The sequence below is a fragment of the Eriocheir sinensis genome, chromosome 19 (assembly GCF_024679095.1).
Source record: "Eriocheir sinensis breed Jianghai 21 chromosome 19, ASM2467909v1, whole genome shotgun sequence".
Taxonomy (NCBI): Eukaryota; Metazoa; Arthropoda; class Malacostraca; order Decapoda; family Varunidae; genus Eriocheir; species Eriocheir sinensis.
Window position 1 is genome coordinate 18,901,607 of NC_066527.1, and position 20,000 is coordinate 18,921,606.

At 49.0% G+C, this 20,000-nt stretch overlaps 1 protein-coding gene across 26 annotated transcripts in view; it reads left to right on the forward strand.

The window, feature by feature from the left end:
* Positions 1–2,396: 2,396 nt before the first annotated feature.
* Positions 2,397–20,000, forward strand: part of LOC127000835 (uncharacterized) — a 163,836-nt gene continuing 146,232 nt past the window's right edge. For 9 of the 26 annotated variants that reach the window (XM_050864909.1, XM_050864914.1, XM_050864906.1 and 6 more), the window contains exon 1: positions 2,398–8,003. In XM_050864909.1, the coding sequence (XP_050720866.1) occupies positions 2,919–8,003 (5,085 nt within the window). In that variant the 5' untranslated portion in view covers positions 2,398–2,918. Of the gene's footprint in view, positions 8,004–20,000 lie in introns of all 26 variants that reach the window. The other 17 variants (XM_050864899.1, XM_050864913.1, XM_050864901.1 and 14 more) reach the window with 5 other exon arrangements.

Genomic DNA, 20,000 nt, shown 5'->3' on the forward strand with positions numbered 1-20,000 from the left:
TACTACTACTACACGCATTGTTAGTTAGCTTAAGTAAAAAAAATCTTCGCAATACGCCAAATTGTACCTTTAAAATGCATACATAATAGAGCGACTTGCGTAATGGAATGTGTGTGTGTGTGTGTGTTTTTCATACGTGGGGGTCATTTAAAGGTTTAGAATAGCTAATTGTTCCATTGAGAGAGAGAGAGAGAGAGAGAGAGAGAGAAGTAGTCTGGATGTCATAATTATGTAGAGGTAGTAGTAATAGCAATGTGTGTGTGTGTTTCAGTTATGCGGGCTGAGAGAGAGAGAGAGAGAGAGAGAGAGAGAGAGAGAGAGAGAGAGAGAAAGAAAAAAAGAGGAGGAGGAGGAGGAAGAGGAAGAGGAGAAAGAAGAAGAAGAAAAGGAAGAGGAGGAGGTTCACGAAAAAAAAAACATACTGAGAGAAATATGAAAAAAAAGTAATATAAAGAAATTAAAATCAACACACAAACACACACACACACACACACACACACACACACACACACACACACACACACACACACACACACACACACACACACACACACACACACACACACACACACACACACACACACACACACACACACACACACAGAGGTGACCCCATTGCCTGTATGTGGGTCAAAGGTGTTCATAGCGTCACACAGCTGGGAGAGGATAACTAGACCTGCTACCTGTCCGCCCCTATACCTGTACCTTACCTGTCCTAATTAATATACCTTGCTACATCTACCTGTATATTCTTACCTTACCTTACCTTACCTCTATTGCCTTTCCTTACCTATTCTAATTTGATCTACCTTTCTTCCTGTTACCTGTCTCACTTACCTGTACCTTACCTGTCCTAATTAATATACCTTACTACCTATACATGTGTTTTGTACCGTACCTTACCTTACCTTACCTCTCTTGCCTTTCCTTACCTATTCTGGTTTGATCTACCTTTCTTCCTGTTACCTGTCTCACTTACCTTACCTGCACCTTACCTGTCCTAATTAATATACCTTACTACCTATACATGTGTCTTCTACCGTACCTTACCTTACCTTATCTTACCTTACCTCTCTCCTTCTTTGCCTTACCTTACCTATCCTTCGTTGCCTTTCCTTACCTATCCTAATTTGATCTACCTTTCTTCCTGTTACCTGCCTCACTTACCTTACCTTACCTTACCTGTCCTAATTGATTTTCCTTACTATTTTTTTACCTGTATCCTCCTCTATCTTATCTTACCTTATCTTACCTTACTTGTCTCCCTTTCCTACCTCATCTTTGCTTCTGTATATAATCTATCTTACTACCTTCTTACTTGTCTTCTACCTCTACCTCACCTTTCCTAATCAATCTACCTGTAAAAAGAAAAGAAAAAAAATATTACCTTACGTATATTGTCACCTGCAAATTATTACTTTTTTACATTATTCTGAGAGAGAGAGAGAGAGAGAGAGAGAGAGAGAGAGAGAGAGAGAGAGATGAGTCACACAGGTATATGTGAACACCTGTGTAGACATTTGTGCCAGCTGATCAGGTCTCCCTCTCTCTCTCCCTCTCTCCCTCTCCCTCTCTCTCTCTCTCTCTCTTCTCTCTTAGTCTCTGTAAGCTCCGTGTAATGTGCGGTTCCTGTGTTGTGCTGTGCTATTAAAGTGCTGTTTAGTGCTGTTGAGGTGCTGAGTGCTGGCTGGTCCGCGCTGTGCTGATGTATGCTATGCGAGTGTGTTAACTCAGCGTTAGAAAAAGCACTATCATAAGGATCAGCACTATCAGCATCAGCACTAAGAAAAGATGGAGTTCGGAAAAGAAGTGATTTGTTTAATATTCTAGATTTTTTTTTTATATTTTGAAGTTATTTTGATTTATGCGTTTTTTTATGAGTTTTTCTTTTACGCTTTTTGAGGTTTTCATAATTTTGTGGAAGAAAAAATGGAGTTCTGAAAAGACGTGATTTGCTTAATATTTTAGATTTTTTTTTGTATATTTTTAAGTTATTGTTTATATATGATTTTTTTTTAACGTTTTTGAGGTTCTTAGAATTTTGTGGATTTTCTGTTTTCTTCTGCTGTGAAAACCTTGTGAAGTTCAATTGAAAAAGACGTGTTTTTATCTATATATGTTTGGAGATGTTCGTTTATAGTTATTTCGAGGTTCTTTTTCTTATATTTTATTTCTCTTTTGCTCTGAAAATTATATAAAGTGTCATCGATAATATTCCACCAATGATATTCTGAGCGCTGGTATCTAGGTGATGGTGATGACGCGAGTGGTGGTGATGGTGATGATGGTGACAAGGAAAGCGATTATACGTTCGCATTGTTAGTGGTGCTGATTCAATGGACGTAGTTATGGTGGTGGTGGTGGTGGTGGTGGTGGTGTGTGAGTAAATGGCACAGTCAGGAAGCTGGTGGTGGTGCGGGAAGGTGTGAGTGGTGGTGAGCGTGACAGAGCTGTGGTGACGAGCTCCGCGGTGGTGCTGTAATCAGAGTCGTTAAATGTTCGCCAAGTAAATGGAAAACGGATAATCATTTTATGTGTTTGTGACTCAAGGAATGTAAACAGCGAGGAAAGAGAACCAATTAGAGCGACTGGACCAAAGAAGACGATTCCGTACCCATAAACCTCAATAGAAGGATTTGATGTTCCTAAACCCAAGAAAGAGTTTGACAATCTTCAACCTAAAATAATCTGATGCTCACGCGACTGATAAAAAGACTGGATGCTGTTGAACTTCAAATAAAAGGTGATAGGAAGGTGACGAGTGACCTGCAAACAGAAGGGAGCCGTTTGTGGCGCAGTGGCGGCGACGAAGGGCACGACGGAACGACAACGTGGGGATAAAGAGTCCGATGCGGCGTGTGGAGGGCGAGCGGCTGACTCGGAGTGGCCCAGTGAGTCGTGAGTCGTGAGCGTGAGTCATGCTGCACCACCCGCGGCCCGTCAGGCCCCGCGGCGGCCTTGCGGGACGGTCGCCCTTCCAGGAATTTGACAGCATCGCAGAGGCGGCGCGGCAGCCCGAGGAGCCGCCGGGCACGCCGCCCAGCAAGGCGCGGCTGTCGGGCGGCAAGACGGCCAAGGCCAAGGTGAAGGCCAAGGCGAAGGGGAAGACCAAGTCCAAGAAGGGCAGCTTCGGCCACACGGACAGCGCCTGGCAGTACACGGTGGTGGCGGCGCCGCCCCGGGACGCCGCCGCGGGGACAGGCGCCGCCTCCTTCCCTGACCCCAAGGGCCATGAGGGGCAGGCGCCCCCCGGCCACCCCAAGGCCTCCCGGGGCACCTCCCAGCAGGGGCAGCACAGTGACGCCCTCAGGCGGAGGCGCGACGCACACCAGCGGCCCCTCACCTCTTGGAGGAGCCTGTCGGCCCTGCAGGCGGGACCCGCGGCGGCGCCCGCCCGCCCGCACCACTGGTCGCCGTCACCCGAGAGGCGGAAGTCCGTGAGCTTCGAGGAGCCGCTAGAGATCCTGAGGTACTCGCCGGAGGACCCGCGCGAGTCGCCGCGGCCGAAAGGACTCGTCAACAAGACGCTCATGAAGTCCCTGACGAAGAACTTCAACAAGAAGCCGACGGCTCAGCCCCCAGGCGTGGGCGGGGGCGGCGGGGACAAGCCCGGGGCGGGCGCTGCGCCGCCTCTGCACTTCCTCAAGAGGAGCAAGTCTGGCCACGCCACGCCGGACGCGGGCTCGGTCTCGTCGGTGACCTTCGTCAAGAAGAAGAAAGGCGACTTTGACAGGGACAAGGACAAGGAGGGATCCGTCAGGTCGGGCGGCAGCCATCTGTCCGAGCACCTGGGCAGGCTGAAGGTGAACCTGCAGCTCCGCCGCAGCCAGGCCGCAGCCGAGCCCGTCATGACCGGCTTCGTGCGGGACAGCAGCGAGTTCCTGTCCCCGAGGAAGGGGGCTGGCGAGGGCGACACCATCTCGCTGGCCAGCTACACCAGCATCGAGTCGTCCGCCTCGGCCGCCGCCGCCTCCTCCCGGCACCGGCCCAGCAAGCACTTCAAGAAGAAGAAGCACCAGCCGGAGGCGGCCGGCCTGGGCCCCGACGACCTGCGGCTGCGTCCCCCGCCCAAGGCCGCCAAGCCGTCGGGCCCCGTGCGCGCCCTGAAGAACATGCTGGGGAAGCACTCCCGCAGCACCATGGACCTCAGCGCCCTGGAGCGGGCCAGCGTAACGGGCGTCTCGCGGAGCTACGACGACATCCTCAAGGAGAACAACTTCCCGACACAGCAAGAGTTCGCCGCCGACGCGCGCCTCGCGACGCTCAGCCGAGACGCTGTCGAGCCGGGCGACTTTGACGACGACGCCGAGTACTACCGCGAGTTTCACCGCTACTACGACGGCGAGGCCCAGCCGGGGGGCCCGCGCCCGCCCGCCACGCCCGCCGCGCCCACCCCACCCACCACGCCTGTCAGGAGCCCGTCTAGGGGCGAGGAGCCCACCGAGGCTGCGGGGAGCAGGGAGGGGAGCGGGAAGGGCACCACGCCCTCGCCTCCCCCGGCCGGCGACTCTTCCGTCAAGAGAATCGTGTTCAAATACGAGCGGCTGAGCCCCACGGGGCGGCACCCCGCCAGGCCCCGCCTCGCCCCCGCCGCCTCCTTCCCGCCGCCAGTGTCGGCCCCCGACACGCACCACGAGGCCAGAGCCACCAAGTCGACGCCCTCGTCAAGCAGTTACGTCACAACGACCCGCACCACGACGACGAGGACGACACGCCAGGAGGCGGCAGCGGGCGGCGGGCTGGTGGCGGTGACGGAAAAACAACCGAAGGCAACGCCCCGGAGCTCCGTGCCGCCCGGCGAGGATCTGGAGGAGGTAAGCGCGGCAAGGCTCGCGGCGCTGAGGCGGGAGCCACTGCGAGAGGCGCCGCTGCTGCCCTCCGCCAAGAGGGCCGAGAGGACTGTCAAGACGAGGGACTACGAGAACGTGTACGTGGCCTCGCGAGGCGTCCACGGCGAGCGCCGCGGCGACGCCCTCGCTGGTCAAGGCCGCCGCGGGAGCGTGTCCCCACCGTCGTCGCCGCCGCCGCCGCCGCCCCGGGACAAAGACAACAGGCAGACGGTGGTGAGGTTCGCGTCTGTGGAGAGCACGCCGAGGGAAAGCGGCAGGACGGTGGTCACGGAGACACACTTCAGCAAGTGCCACGCCTGGACGGGGCGAGGACAGGAACCCGTCCGCCCGAGGACAGCCTCCACGCCCGCCTCCATGGCCTTCGTCACCTCCAAGAGGTCGGAGGGTCCGGCAGGCGGTCTGAGCGTCCCCGCCGTGGTGATCACGAGGGAGGAGAGGACGACCGTGGACTCGTCTGGGCCCGTCGTAAGGTCGAGGCAGAAAACGACGCAGACGGAGACCAGCGGCAGCCTGACGGGCTCTCCCGTCCACCCGCCGGTGCAGGCCACGCTCAGCGGCAGCTCCACCGAGGACTCGGGCTTCCTGTCATCCCTGCACCGCCTCGTCAGGAAGACCACGAGCTCCAGCTCCGCGGAGGACCCGCAGCCGAGCTTCAAGGAGAGGCTCGCCAAGCGGCTGTCCAGCGTCAGCTCCGATGACCGTGAGGCGCAGGACGTCAGCCCCGGCAAAAAGAAGACGCCGCCGGAGAGGCCGCCGCCGCCCCGGCTGGTGTGCGACAAGTTCAACTCCTACGGCCGCTACCTGGCCGCCGACGACCCGCCCCTCACGCCGCCGTCCCCGCCGCCGCCCAAGCCCCCGAGGCTGTTCCAGATTCTCTCGGGGTATCGGCGGCCCGTGGGCGGCGAGGAGAAGCTGGCGGGCGGCAGCAGCCTCGCCCACTCCCCCAACAACTACCGCCGCTACTCCCTCGTGGACAGCGACCTGGAGATCATATGCTCCGACCCCAGCCACCGCCACGACCACCAAGCCGAGGGGGACTCCGACCCCGAGCCGCCGCCCCAAGAGGCCCTCTACACCTACACCAAGTTCCCGCTGGAGGGCCACAGCGACAACGACTCCCTGGAATACCCCGCGTCCCCCGACGAGGACGAGGACTCGCTGTCCCTGGGCGGCGTGCTGGTGGCGCAGCTTACGCCGCCCACGCCGCGCCGCCCCCCGTCCATCACCCCGCCGCCTCCCCCGCCCCCCGACACGCCGCCGCCGCCGCCTCCCATCCACTCCAACAGCGAAATGTCGGAGGACGAGGAGGAGAACAAAGCGGTGATGACACGGAGGAAGGAACAGCAGGAGGGTGGCAGGAGTAAGGAGGACGTGGAGGAGACACACAACCCCCGCACGCCTTGTCTTCCTCTCTCCGCCTTCCGCGAGCTGGCGCCGACCCCCGCCAGCGAGTACGACGTGTGCGGCACCTGCAGCGGCCACTCCTCGTGGTCGTTTGGCACTGACGAGATGCTGCTGGCGAGGGGCGCGCACGACTCCTGCACGTCCCCCTTGTCTTTGGAGGACACGGCCGGCGGGAGGGACGACGAGAGGCTTGAATTACGACCACGAAGTCCAGAGAAGAAAACAGTCGCCACAGCGACAAGCACCACGACACTCACGACCACCACGACGACCACGACGAAGAGACACACGCTGAGGGAGTCCCCCAGGCCGAGGGTGAGGGTCCAGGCTGTGCTCACCCGCCAGGCCGCCACCCGAGGCCCTTCACCTGACGAGGAGGACGAGGGCGAAGGAAGGGCGTCGCAGAGCTTCGGCGGAGGCGATGCAAAGGTGGAGAAGGAAGTTAAGGCGACGACGGAGGTTGTGAGGCAGGACTCCCCGGTGCCCACGGTGACCCGGCGCGCCCACTGCTCCTACGAGAAAAACGTGAAGGCCGCGCCGCGCAGGACCGATGGCCGGTTCAGTGGTCTCGCTGCGAGGCACAACTACAAGACCCTCAGCCGATCCCTCGAGGACAGCTTGGCTTCTGAGTCTGTCTTCAAGGGAGAGGACACGAGGCCGGCCATCCCGATGCGCCTCAGCAAGTGGAAGAGCCTCGAGTTTAAAGGCATCGAGGGCGAGGACGGCGAGGGCGCGGCGGAGGAAGGGAGAGAGAGGAGCAAAAGCATCAGCAGCCTCAGCATCGAGTCCTCGCAGAGGTCGGTGAAGGGGAAGCCAAAGGGCGTGGTCTTGGAGGACAACTTCGTGGAGAACTTGATCAAGCGGGCGTCCGAGATGAAGGCGGCGGTGGCGGAGGCTGCGGAGGGTGCCCAGGACGCGGGAAAGGAGCCATCGGCCACGATCACGGTATCAAAAACAAGCAAGGAGGTGACGAAGACCCACTTGGAGACGCCGAGACCCGACCCAACGCCCCGCACCACCCTCAGAGGCGCCCCGTCGCCCGTGCCCCTGCCGAGAATCAGCACCGTTGAGCCCCGGCCGCTACCCACGCCGCGGCAGACCAAACCCTCGTCGGCGCCGCCCTCCCGCCCCTCCTCGGCCACGTCCTCCGCCTCTGAGCGACCCCTCGTCAACGTGTTCTTCGAGAAGCTTCTGGAGAGCCAGGGTCGAAGTAGCAGGACCTCCTCGCCGCGTGTCGCCTCCCCGTTCCCTCGCTCGGGGCTCCAGTCACCCAAGGACGCCGCGAAGTACGACACTGACGGCGTGGAGGACGTCCGCAGCTGGAAGATGAAGACTTCCCTCGACTCTTCCACGTTCAGCGACTCGCCGTCCATCTGCGAGTCCTACAAGAGCGAGTCGTTCCTTTCCTCGCATCCACGACCGCTCACGTCGCCGACCAGACCCGAACACGACCTCCGCCGGTCCGTTAGCTGCGACAGGCTGCCCCCGACTTTCGCGTCCTTTCCCGAGCCACGCCCACGCCCACGCCTACACACACGCCCACCCCTCCCCCGCTCCGACGCCCATGTCCTCTCCAGCGACGAGGACTTGCTTGGGGCGGACGGGACGGCGAGGGCGCGAGGGCAGGAGGGCGTGTGGGTCAGATGGGCCTCGGAGTCCACCCTGGCCAACCCTGCAGGACCCCCCCGCCCCCCCCGCACCCCCCGGGGAGACACGGGCTACACAGGCGACACGGAGGATGACGAGAAGGTATTACACTGGAGAGAGAGAGAGAGAGAGAGAGAGAGAGAGAGAGAGAGATGCCAAAAAAAGTATTACAAAAACCAATGAAAATATTTTTTAAACGCGAAAAAGACCAAAAAAAAAAAGGACCAATATTTTTCTCTCCATTTCCTATCCTCCTCCATCACTTTCCCTTTCCATGTCCTTCCCCTCTTCCATTATCCTCCCATTTTCTCTCACCATTTCTCTTTCTCATCTCCTCTTCCCATATTCTCTTCTCTCATCATTTATTTCTCTTCTCCTCTTCCTCCATTCTCTTACCTCACTTTTTATCTTCCTCTCCTCCTCTCTTCCTCCTCCTCTTCCCCCTCCAAATATTCCAATGGTAGAAGAGGGAGACTGCGGTGAGGGAGAGGAGGAGGAGGAGGAGGAGGAGAAGGGGGGAGGGGAATTACCTGAACCATTGTCACCTGCTAATGGGAAGGGGGGGAAGGGAAGAGGAAAGGGGGGGAGGGAACCAAGGTGACATTTAAAACACATTCCACACACACACACACACACACACACACACACACACACACACACACACACACACACACACACACACACACACTGACACACACACCCCTCCACCTCCCCCTCCCCCACCCCAACCCCCCGTCCCCCCCACACACACTTACTAATTAGACAAACGAAATAAAAAATAAAATAAAAAATACGAAAAATATATTAAAAAAAAAAATCCCAAAATTTAACACAGGTAGAAAATGCTTTACCTCCCCCACCTCCCTCATTACCTGTCCCTCCCTCCCCCCTTCCTTCCCCTTTATTACCAGTGAAAGGGTCAGGTGGCAAAAGGGACAAAGGGTGAAAGGGGTTGCCAGAGCCCTCCAACCAACCCCTTGCGACAATATTTTCCAAAGCACCATTATGACGAGTGCGAAATCCCTCCCGCCACAATGCAACACCAGGCCATTCAGGGCGACACAATAGCGAGGAATAGAACGGCAAATTAGAACGTGGCGATAGAACGTAGATGGATAGATAGATAAATGGGCCGATAGACACTGGAATAGAGATCGAATTATGTAGATAGACTAAGTAGACGATAGATAAATTGATTGATATATTGATAGAAGTGCCGATAGACATTGGAATAGTGATCGAAATATGTAGATAGACTTTAAGTAGACGGTAGATAGATTGATAGATAGATTGATAAAAGGGCCGATAGACATTTGAATAGAGTAGACAGGTTGGAATATGTAGATAGACTTGAATAGACAGTTAGCTTAGGAGAGACTTGTGAATAGATAGTTAACTTAGAAGATAGATAGATAGATAGATTGAGGTACTAATAGACATATGAATAGACAGTTAGCTTTGGAAGATGGGTAGATGAAAACAGATAGATAAACAGAACATACAATAAATACAAAACAGATAAATTCAGATAGATAGATAGATAGATAAACAGGCAAAGTAAATATTTAGATAGATAAGAAAATATATTCATTGATAGATATATAGAGACAGATAGATAGATAAATGATTGTATAAGTAAATAATTATGTAAATAGATAAATGAATACAGATTGACTGGTTAATATATATGTCTAAGAAGATAGATTAATAGATAGATATATAGATAGACAGATAGATAACGAATGATAGATATTTATACATTTTTGCCTATATTGAGTGTGTGTTTGTGTCTGTCTGTCTGTCTGTCTCTGTCTGTCTGTCTACATGACTCACGCGTGACATCCCTTCCAGACTAATTTTTTTTATAGTTTACGTGCAAGAATCCACATCCCGTTTTCTTTCGTCATTAGATGGAAAACGTTAACGGTGCACACACACACACACACACACACACACACACACACACACACACATATTGAGAAGCTGTGAGTAATATTATGTTTTGATACACATTCATACATACATTCATACATACATACATACATACATACATTCATACATACATTCATTCATACATACATACATACATACATACATACATACATACATACATATATACGTACAGAGAGAGAGAGAGAGAGAGGACTGTGCTCTATATTTCTCGTCACCACATCACAACACACACACACACACACACACACACACACACACACACACACACACGTAAGATAACCTAAATGCAGAACCACAAGTGTGTGTGTGTGTGTGTGTGTGTGTGTGTGTGTGTGTGTGTGTGTGTCATAAAACAAGTGCAGAATTATGACTCAAAAAAGAGAGAGAGAGAGAGAGAGAGAGAGAGAGAGAGAGAGCAATAAAAGGTGTTGGTGGTACAGGTAGGATCGGTTACCTGGAGGGGCTTTTCGGGTCTAATTAAGAAGAAAACAATAAAAAAAAATTAACACCACCACCACCACCACCATCACCACCATCTTCATCATCACCACCACCACCACCACCACCACCACCAACAACAACAACAACATCACCGCCACCACCACCACCACCACCATCATCATCATCACCACCACTATCACCACCACCACTACCACCACCACCACCACTATCTGTGTTTGTGACTTCAACACCCGTCTATTTTTTTTTTTTTTTTGTTCTCTGTGTTACTAAATATCTTCTCTCTCTATCTTTATCTTTTTCCTTTTTCTTTTTTTCTTTTTCTCTTTCTTCAGTTTCTTTTTCGTTTTCCTTTTTCTCTTTTTCATTTTTCTTTACTTTTTCTTTTTTTCTTTACCTGTTTTCGTTTTCCTTTCCTTTTTCTCTCTTTCTCTCTTTTTCTCATTTCTCTGTCTCATTTTCTCTTTCCCTTTTGTTCTTTTGTTCTTTTTCCTTCTCTTTCGTTTCCTTTTTTCATCTTTTTCTCTCCCTCTTTCTCTCTCACACTGCGTAATGGGGGACTTTAATTATAGGAATATAGACTGGGAAGATCTAGTGTGTGACCTGGAAGCCGAGGACTTTCTTGAAGTTATACAAGATAATTTCCTTAAGCAGGTAGTTACTGAGCCTACCAGAGGAGATAACATATTAGACTTAGTCCTAACCAATAATGGGAACTTGCTACGTGAGTTGGAGGTGGGCGGAGAGTTAGGAAATAGTGATCACAGAACGGTTCGTTTTAGCTTAGACTGGGCGGTAACCCGTGATCCAAACCCAGTGTTAGTGCCAGATTTTAGAAAAGCAAACTACGAGGGGCTTCGAAGACATCTTGAAGGGGTAAACTGGGATAATTTAGGGATTCATGAGGGCCAGAACTGCGGATTGGAGAGCCAGGAGAACCAGGTAGAAATGTCTTACAATAATTTAGTTAGAGTAATAGTAGAGGGGCAAGAACAGCATATGCCACAGCGAACACTTAGAAAAGAAAACAATGATCCTAAGTGGATGACTCGTGGACTAAAACACGAGATTGGGTTAAAGAAGGGAATTTATCAGAATATAAAGAATGGGGAAACACATCTCAGGGGCCGGTACGTCGAACTATCTAGATTAGTTAAGAAAAACACCAGGATAGCAAAAAAGAACTATGAGATCAAAGTAGCAAATGAGGCGAAAAGTAATCCTAAGGGCTTCTTTCAGATGTATAGAACAAAAACGGGAGAAACTTGGACCGCTGAACACCAACACAGGGGAGCTAGTAGAAAATTACGAAAATATGAGCACATTGTTGAACGACTACTTCCTTTCAGTATTCACACAGGAGGATCGAACGACTATACCGGAAAGAGTTCAGGTGTACGAGGGCGGGATGGCGATAAATTGAGGGATATAAACATTACCAGGCAAGTAGTTCAGGATGAGATAGATAAGCTTAAGAAGAACAAGTCGCCAGGTCCTGACGGGATATTTCCGAGGGTATTAAAGGAGCTAGGTGATATAATCAGTGACCCACTAACCGACATCTTTAAGATGTCGGTAAATACTGGCTATGTGCCGAGCCTATGGAAAGTAGCTAATGTGACGCCGATTTTTAAAAAGGGGACAGGTCAGTTGCTTCAAACTATCGCCCAATTAGCTTAACATCGGTTATAGGGAAGATGCTGGAGTCCATAATAGCCAGGAACATTCGGGAGCATTTAGAGAAACATAGCTTAATTCACGACTCGCAGCATGGGTTCACAAAAGGTAGGTCATGCCTCACCAATCTCTTGTCCTTCTACAATAAAGTATTTGAGGCGGTTGACAGAGATGAAAATTATGATGTAATCTATCTTGATTTTAGTAAAGCGTTTGACAAAGTTCCTCACCAACGACTGTTGCTTAAATTACAGGCTCACGGAGTAGAGGGTAAAGTTTTGAACTGGGTCAAGGCGTGGCTTAGCAATAGGAAGCAAAGAGTGCAAATCAATGGTAAAAGATCTGACTGGGGATGTGTTACGAGTGGGGTCCCACAAGGTTCGGTATTAGGTCCACTTTTGTTTATTATTTATATCAATGACTTAGACACAGGAATTAGTAGTATGTTAGTAAATTTGCAGATGATACCAAGATCGGTAGAGTAATTGAGTCGGATCAGGACGCTAGTATTCTCCAAGGTGAACTCAACAGATTATATGACTGGGCGGATAAATGGCAGATGGAGTTCAATGTAGGGAAGTGCAGTATTCTGAGTGTAGGTAGGAACAACCCTCACATAACTATTGCTTAAATGACACTCTCATAAGTAGGTCTGGGTGCGAGAGGATTTAGGGGTCTTAGTGAGCTCTGATCTCCGTCCAAGGGCACAATGCATTCAAGCTAGAAATCGAGCTAATAGGGTACTGGGATTTATTTCAAGGAGCGTAAGCAACAGAAGCCCCAGTCTTCCTCAAACTATATTTAGCATTAGTTAGACCTCATCTTGACTATGCGGTTCAGTTCTGGTCACCCTACTATAGAATGGATATCAAAATGTTAGAATCGGTGCAGAGGAGGATGACTAAGATGATTCAGGGGTTGAGAAACTTGCCATACGAGGAAAGACTCAAACAGTTAAACTTGCATTCTCTAGAAAGGCGAAGGGTGCGTGGAGACATGATCGAGGTTTATAAATGGATGAAGGGCTTTAATAAAGGAGACATTCATAAGGTTTTGTTGGTAAGAGAACCGGGTAGGACACGAAGTAACGGGTTTAAACTGGATAAATTCAGATTCAACAGGGACATAGGCAAAAATTGGTTTACTAATAGGGTGGTGGATGAGTGGAATAGGCTTAGCAGTCATGTGGTGAGTGCCAATACAATTGTCACATTCAAAAATAGACTAGATAAATTCATGGACAGCGATATATTAGGTGGGGTTAGATACACGGGAGCTTAGGGTCAAAGGAGCTGCCTCGTACAGGCCTACCGGCCTCTTGCAGACTCCTGCGTTCTTATGTTCTTATGTTCTTATCTAATTAACCTCGCATCCCACACCTGTCCACGAGTCACCTGGTCACTCTACGCCTTACCTGTCTACCTGTCTCATCACCAATGCTAATCAGCGCCATTCCTTGCCAAGAGCACACCTGGTCCCCTTCACACAGGTAGATCATTACTCAAAGTCTTGGCAGCATCCCTAAGTCCATCCCAGACTCATATTCTATCTATCTATCTATCTATCTATCTATCTATCTATCTATATTGCTATCTACCTCTCTGTCTGTACAGGTTCATATCATCAAACAATTCGGGGCTTCCACTCTCATACACGTACACACACACGTATTCATTTCGTAAGGCTTTCATAGAGGTTATTGTGTTTATATGTCCATGGTGGGTAGTGTTACGAGCCTAGTGATAGTTTGTCAAGACTTTCGTAGAGGTTGTTGTGTTAGTATTTCCATGGTGGGTAGTGTTATGAGCCTAGTGATAGTTTGTCAAGACTTTCGTAGAGGTTGGTGTGTTAGTATATCCATGGTGGGTAGTGTTATGAGCCTAGTGATAGATTGTCAAGACTTTCGTAGAGGTTGTTGTGTTAGTATTTCCATGGCGGGTAGTGTTATGAGCCTAGTGATAGATTGTCAAGACTTTCGTAGAGGTTGTTGTGTTAGTATCTCCATGGTGGGTAGTGTTATGAGCCTAGTGATAGTTTGTCAAGACTTTCGTGGAGGTTGTTGTGTTAGTATTTCCATGGTGGGTAGTGTTATGAGCCTAGTGATAGTTTGTCAAGACTTTCGTAGAGGTTGGTGTGTTAGTATTTCCATGGTGGGTAGTGTTATGAGCCTAGTGATAGTTTGTCAAGACTTTCGTAGAGGTTGTTGTGTTAGTATTTCCATGGTGGGTAGTGTTATGAGCCTAGTGATAGTTTGTCAAGACTTTCGTAGAGGTTGTTGTGTTAGTATTTCCATGGTGGGTAGTGTTATGAGCCTAGTGATAGTTTGTCAAGACTTTCGTAGAGGTTGTTGTGTTAGTATTTCCATGGTGGGTAGTGTTATGAGCCTAGTGATAGTTTGTCAAGACTTTCGTAGAGGTTGGTGTGTTAGTATTTCCATGGTGGGTAGTGTTATGAGCCTAGTGATAGTTTGTCAAGACTTTCGTAGAGGTTGGTGTGTTAGTATTTCCATGGTGGGTAGTGTTATGAGCCTAGTGATAGATTGTCAAGACTTTCGTAGAGGTTGGTGTGTTAGTATTTCCATGGTGGGTAGTGTTATGAGCCTAGTGATAGTTTGTCAAGACTTTCGTAGAGGTTGGTGTGTTAGTATTTCCATGGTGGGTAGTGTTATGAGCCTAGTGATAGTTTGTCAAGACTTTCGTAGAGGTTGTTGTGTTAGTATCTCCATGGTGGGTAGTGTTATGAGCCTAGTGATAGATTGTCAAGACTTTCGTAGAGGTTGTTGTGTTAGTATTTCCATGGTGGGTAGTGTTATGAGCCTAGTGATAGATTAACCAGACTTTCGTGGAGGTTGTTGTGTTAGTATTTCCATGGTGGGTAGTGTTACGAGCCTAGTGATAGATTGTCAAGACTTTCGTGGAGGTTGTTGTGTTAGTATATCCATGGTGGGTAGTGTTATGAGCCTAGTGATAGTTTGTCAAGACTTTCGTAGAGGTTGGTGTGTTAGTATTTCCATGGTGGGTAGTGTTATGAGCCTAGTGATAGATTGTCAAGACTTTCGTAGAGGTTGTTGTGTTAGTATTTCCATGGTGGGTAGTGTTATGAGCCTAGTGATAGATTGTCAAGACTTTCGTAGAGGTTGGTGTGTTAGTATCTCCATGGTGGGTAGTGTTATGAGCCTAGTGATAGATTGACAAGGCTTTCGTAGAGGTTGTTGTGTTAGTATTTCCATGGTGGGTAGTGTTATGAGCCTAGTGATAGATTAACCAGACTTTCGTAGAGGTTGTTGTGTTAGTATTTCCATGGTGGGTAGTGTTATGAGCCTAGTGATAGATTGACAAGACTTTCGTAGAGGTTGTTGTGTTAGTATATCCATGGTGGGTAGTGTTATGAGCCTAGTGATAGATTGTCAAGGCTTTCGTAGAGGTTGGTGTGTTAGTATTTCCATGGTGGGTAGTGTTATGAGCCTAGTGATAGATTAACAAGACTTTCGTAGAGGTTGTTGTGTTAGTATTTCCATGGTGGGTAGTGTTATGAGCCTAGTGATAGATTGACAAGACTTTCGTAGAGGTTGTTGTATTAGTATTTCCATGGTGGGTAGTGTTATGAGCCTCGTGATAGTTTGTCAAGACTTTCGTAGAGGTTGTTGTGTTAGTATTTCCATGGTGGGTAGTGTTATGAGCCTCGTGATAGTTTGACAAGGCACTATGAACATAAACACTCATGAAAACCAGTCTCATCTCCTCTGCGACGTTTGGATATAGATACTGTGAGAGGTTAAGCATCTGAGAATGTGTTAGTGTATTCATGGTGGGTAGTGTTGTGACAAGCCTTGTGTACCATGAACGTAAAGAAACACTCCTGAAAACCAGACTCATCTCCTCTCTGCGACCTTTGGATATAGATATTGTGAGAGGTTAAGCGCCTGAGAACACCCTGACTCACACACCCACGCGGGGGCCAGAGGAGGTGCAGGTCTTAACGCCTCAGAAGGAAAGTGTAAATAACCCAATCGCTTGTTGACATTGGTCGTGTGCCTGGCAGCCCCAAGGCACGCTCGCTAGCACCTGAGGGGGATGCCGGCAGCGGGTACCAAGGGTCATATTCTTAGACATATTTGACAAGGCATTCGTAGGAGTTGCCGGCATTTCCAGGGGTAGTTTTATGACCCTGGTGGTAGTTTAACCCTTCTTCTGTGCCGTGAACCTAAGCAAAACAGTCAGTAGAACACGGATATCTATTTTTCGCCCTTTGGAAGTGGTTGATGTGAGAAGCGGAAGTGTCTGACAATGCCGACCCAAGACCTACACACACACACAAACACACACACACACACAGGCACGTCACGTTCTCTCCTGCTCACCGCTTTTTTACGTATGCCAGCACCGTTTTCTCTCTTCGCTGCGGCAGGAATAACGATAATGGCCCATAACTCAGCCACGAATGATCGGTATCGCTGGCTTGGGTGCAGTGTTGTGTGGCTCCGTTCTTGTTGAGGCATTGAAATTCTTTTGGGAAAGGATCGAGGTGGCTTTTCTTCATGTACTTTCTTTCACTGATCTTCTTTTAGCGTTGAGGTTTGTCGATATGCAGAGAAGGATTGGAATCGCTAACTTAGAAGGTTTGTTATAACTTGATTCTCCTTATGGCACTGAAACCTATCTGGAAAAAGATTTAGGTGACTTTTTCTTATGCTGATTCTTTCACTGATCTCCTAGCGTTGAGGTTTGTCGATATGCAAAGAAGGATTGGAATCGCTGACTATGGAGGTTTGTTATAGCTTGATTCTCCTTGTGGCATTGAAATCTGTCTGGTATAGGATCGAGGTGGCTTTTTCTTCATGTATTTTCCTTCTCTGATATTTTTGCTTTGAGGTTTGTCGATATGCAGAGAAGGATTGGAATCGCTAACTTGGGAGGTTTGTTGTAGCTTGATTCTTCTTATGGCAGTGAAATCTGTCTGGTATAGAATCTAGGTGGCTTTTTCTTCATGTATTTTCCTTCCCTGATCTGTTTGCTTTGAGGTTTGTTGATACGCAGAGAAGGATTGGAATCGCTGGCCGGGATGCAGTGTTGTGGCTCCCTTCTTCTTGTGGCATTGAAATCTGTCTAGTATAGGATCGAAAGGAAGTTTTTAAAGGCTGTTTCTTCCTCTTATTGCATTGAAATTTACTAATGATCTGTATCGCTGATTTGGGAGGTTCGTTTCGGCTTTGTTCTTCTTCTGACATTAAAATTCTTATGGGAAAGGATCGAGATGAAGGGTTTTTAATGCTGTTTCCTTCCCTTATTGCACTGAGATTTACTAATGATATGTATCGCTGATTTAGGAGGTTCGTTTCGGCTTTGTTCTTCTTCTGGCATTGAAATTCTAATGGGAAATGATCGAAAGGAAGGTAAATATGCGGTTCCTTTTCCATATTCTGTTATTATGTTGTTTCTTTCTCTTCTAGACAGTTTCTCATTCTGTTTTTTTTTAAATTTATGTTGAGGTTCACCATTCATCTATATCACTAACTTAGGAGCTCTAGTTTGTCTTTGTATCTCTTGTAGCATTGAAATCCGTCTGGTAAAGGATCGAGTACACTGTTATTTTTATTCCCGTTCTTTTCTTTTGTAACGTTGAGGTTTACTGATGACACACTGCGTGGAAAAAAAACGAAAACACCCACTTATATCTCGCCTCGGTCACTTTACACACACACACACACACACACACACACACACGCACAGAAGTAGCAGGAGTTTCTAGGGACGTGTAATCTGCCATAAAAAATAATATAACACGAGAGAGAGAGAGAGAGAGAGAGAGAGAGAGAGAGAGAGAGAGAGAAACGGAGGAACACTAAAAATTTCACTCTGACAGAACGATACAATGCCAGACCGACCGACCGACCGATAGACAGACAGACAACGAGGAGATGAAAGAGAGAAAGAAAGAAAGTCAGTGAACCGCTCTCTGCCCTGCCTGACTCTCCTACGAACGGAAAACAAAGAAAAGAGAGAAAAAGAAAACAAAAACTCGACCTCGCAGCGAAAATAACACCACAATAACGTTACCTAAAGGACATTGAAGGGAGGACTTGAACGCCATTGAAGTCGGACACGAAGAATTTAGGAAAGAACTCGATGGTCTATGAAACGCCTTGAACGGAAGTCCTGAGGAGGTGGTAGACGGAGGAGGAGGAGGAGAAGGAGGAGGGAAGAAGAGAAAAAGGAGGAGGAGGAGCAGGAGGAGCAGGGGGAAGGAGGGAGGGAGGGCGGGATGGTTATGGCCCGGGAGGGGGAGGGGATCGGGGGGTGAGTTCCTACCTTTCAAATCGGCAGTCAGTGGCGATCCGACCTTCGTGGAGTGAGGGGTGCCGCCGCCTCGTTCCGGGATGGTGTGAACGGGTAAAATGAACGTTCTGGACCGGGGCAAGGCGGCGAGAACGGAAAGAACGTGAGGATAGTGAACGAGATGCGTGGAAACAGTCGCTAAGTGAGGTGAGGGCGTGAACGGTGAACGGAAGGTGTTTTAAGGAACGTGACAGCCACTCATGATCGGCTTACCTGGCCTGCTCCGGCGAAGGTGAGGCGCAGGTATGTAATTAACGTGTGCAGGTGTGTAGGGGGCGGCCAGGACAGGTGTGTGCGGGTATGGGTATAAGGGAAAGGAGGGAGGGGGGGGTAGGGAAGGGCAGGTAGGGTTAGTTATGTGTGTATGTGTGTGTGTGTGTGTGTGTGTGTGTGTGTGTGTGTGTGTGTGTGTGTGTGTGTGTGTGTGTGTGTGTGTTTGTTTGTCTCGTATTTTTTTTCTCGTTTAAATTGCTGTTGTTGTTGTTGTTGGCAGTAACTCGTTTGTGTGTGTGTGTGTGTGTGTGTGTGTGTGTGTGTGTACAGGTGTGTGGAGGACCGGAAGTTACCGTGAGAATTTGTCTGGGAGGAACTTTACTGCGAGGTGAACACACGAACATACATACATACATACATACATACATACATACATACATACAACATCATTTACTTACTATCAATTTTGTTTAGTTTATCACGCGTCTTGATTGTCTAAAAAGAGGAAGAGGAAGAGGAGGAGAAGATGAGAGGAGGAAGAGGAAGAAGAGGAGAAGATGAGAGGAAGAAGTGGAAAAGAAGGAGGAGTAAGAGGAAGAGGAGAATGAGATAAGGATAAGAGGAAGAGAAGGGAGAAGAGGAAGAGGAGGAAGAGGAAGAGAGGAGAGGAAGTGCTTTGATCAGAATAGAATCACCCGAGCGGGCAACCTCGTCATGAGCCAAGAGATTTTCTGGTGCCCGACTTTCCCTGTTTCCGTGTCTATTGTTTATCTACTGCTTATCTATTTCTTATTTGTTTACACTCGTCCTGTTTGTCTAAAGCTGACCTACAGTTTGTCGTCTATCTGTTAATATTATTATGTGACGGAGATTCGCACCGGAGCCACGTGTATCTACAGCAAATGCAAGGATCATTACTTTTATTTAAATTACCAAACACATTCTCTTCATTATTTACTTATTTTTCCTATTACAATTACATTATATATATTCATTTTCTCATATACACTTCTTGAACGTCCAAAGATCTCGTATTACCTATCATCTTTATTTTTCTTATTAACGCTTTTAGAAATACAAAGATGTCCTATTGTTTATCCATATTATTAACACACTCGCCTCACTGTTTACTGACGTCACTTCCTCGCTAAGACGCATCTGCCGGAGCTAAAGCCTCCCTCCCAGCTGTGCACACCGGCGGGCCAATCACACGCGGCCTTGACAGTCAGCCAGCCAATCAGAAACGAGCGATATTGAATGACAGGAGTGGGAAGAGGAAGAGGAGGAGGAGGAGATGAGGAGAATGACAGGAGTGAGAAGAGGAAGAGGAGAAGGAGGGGATGAGGAGGGTTAGAGGAAGAAGAGGAAGAGAAAAAGGAGGATGAGAGGAAGAAGAGGAAGAGGAAACGGAGGATGAGAGAGAGGAGGAAGAGGAAAGGAGGATAAGGTGAGAAGAATGAGA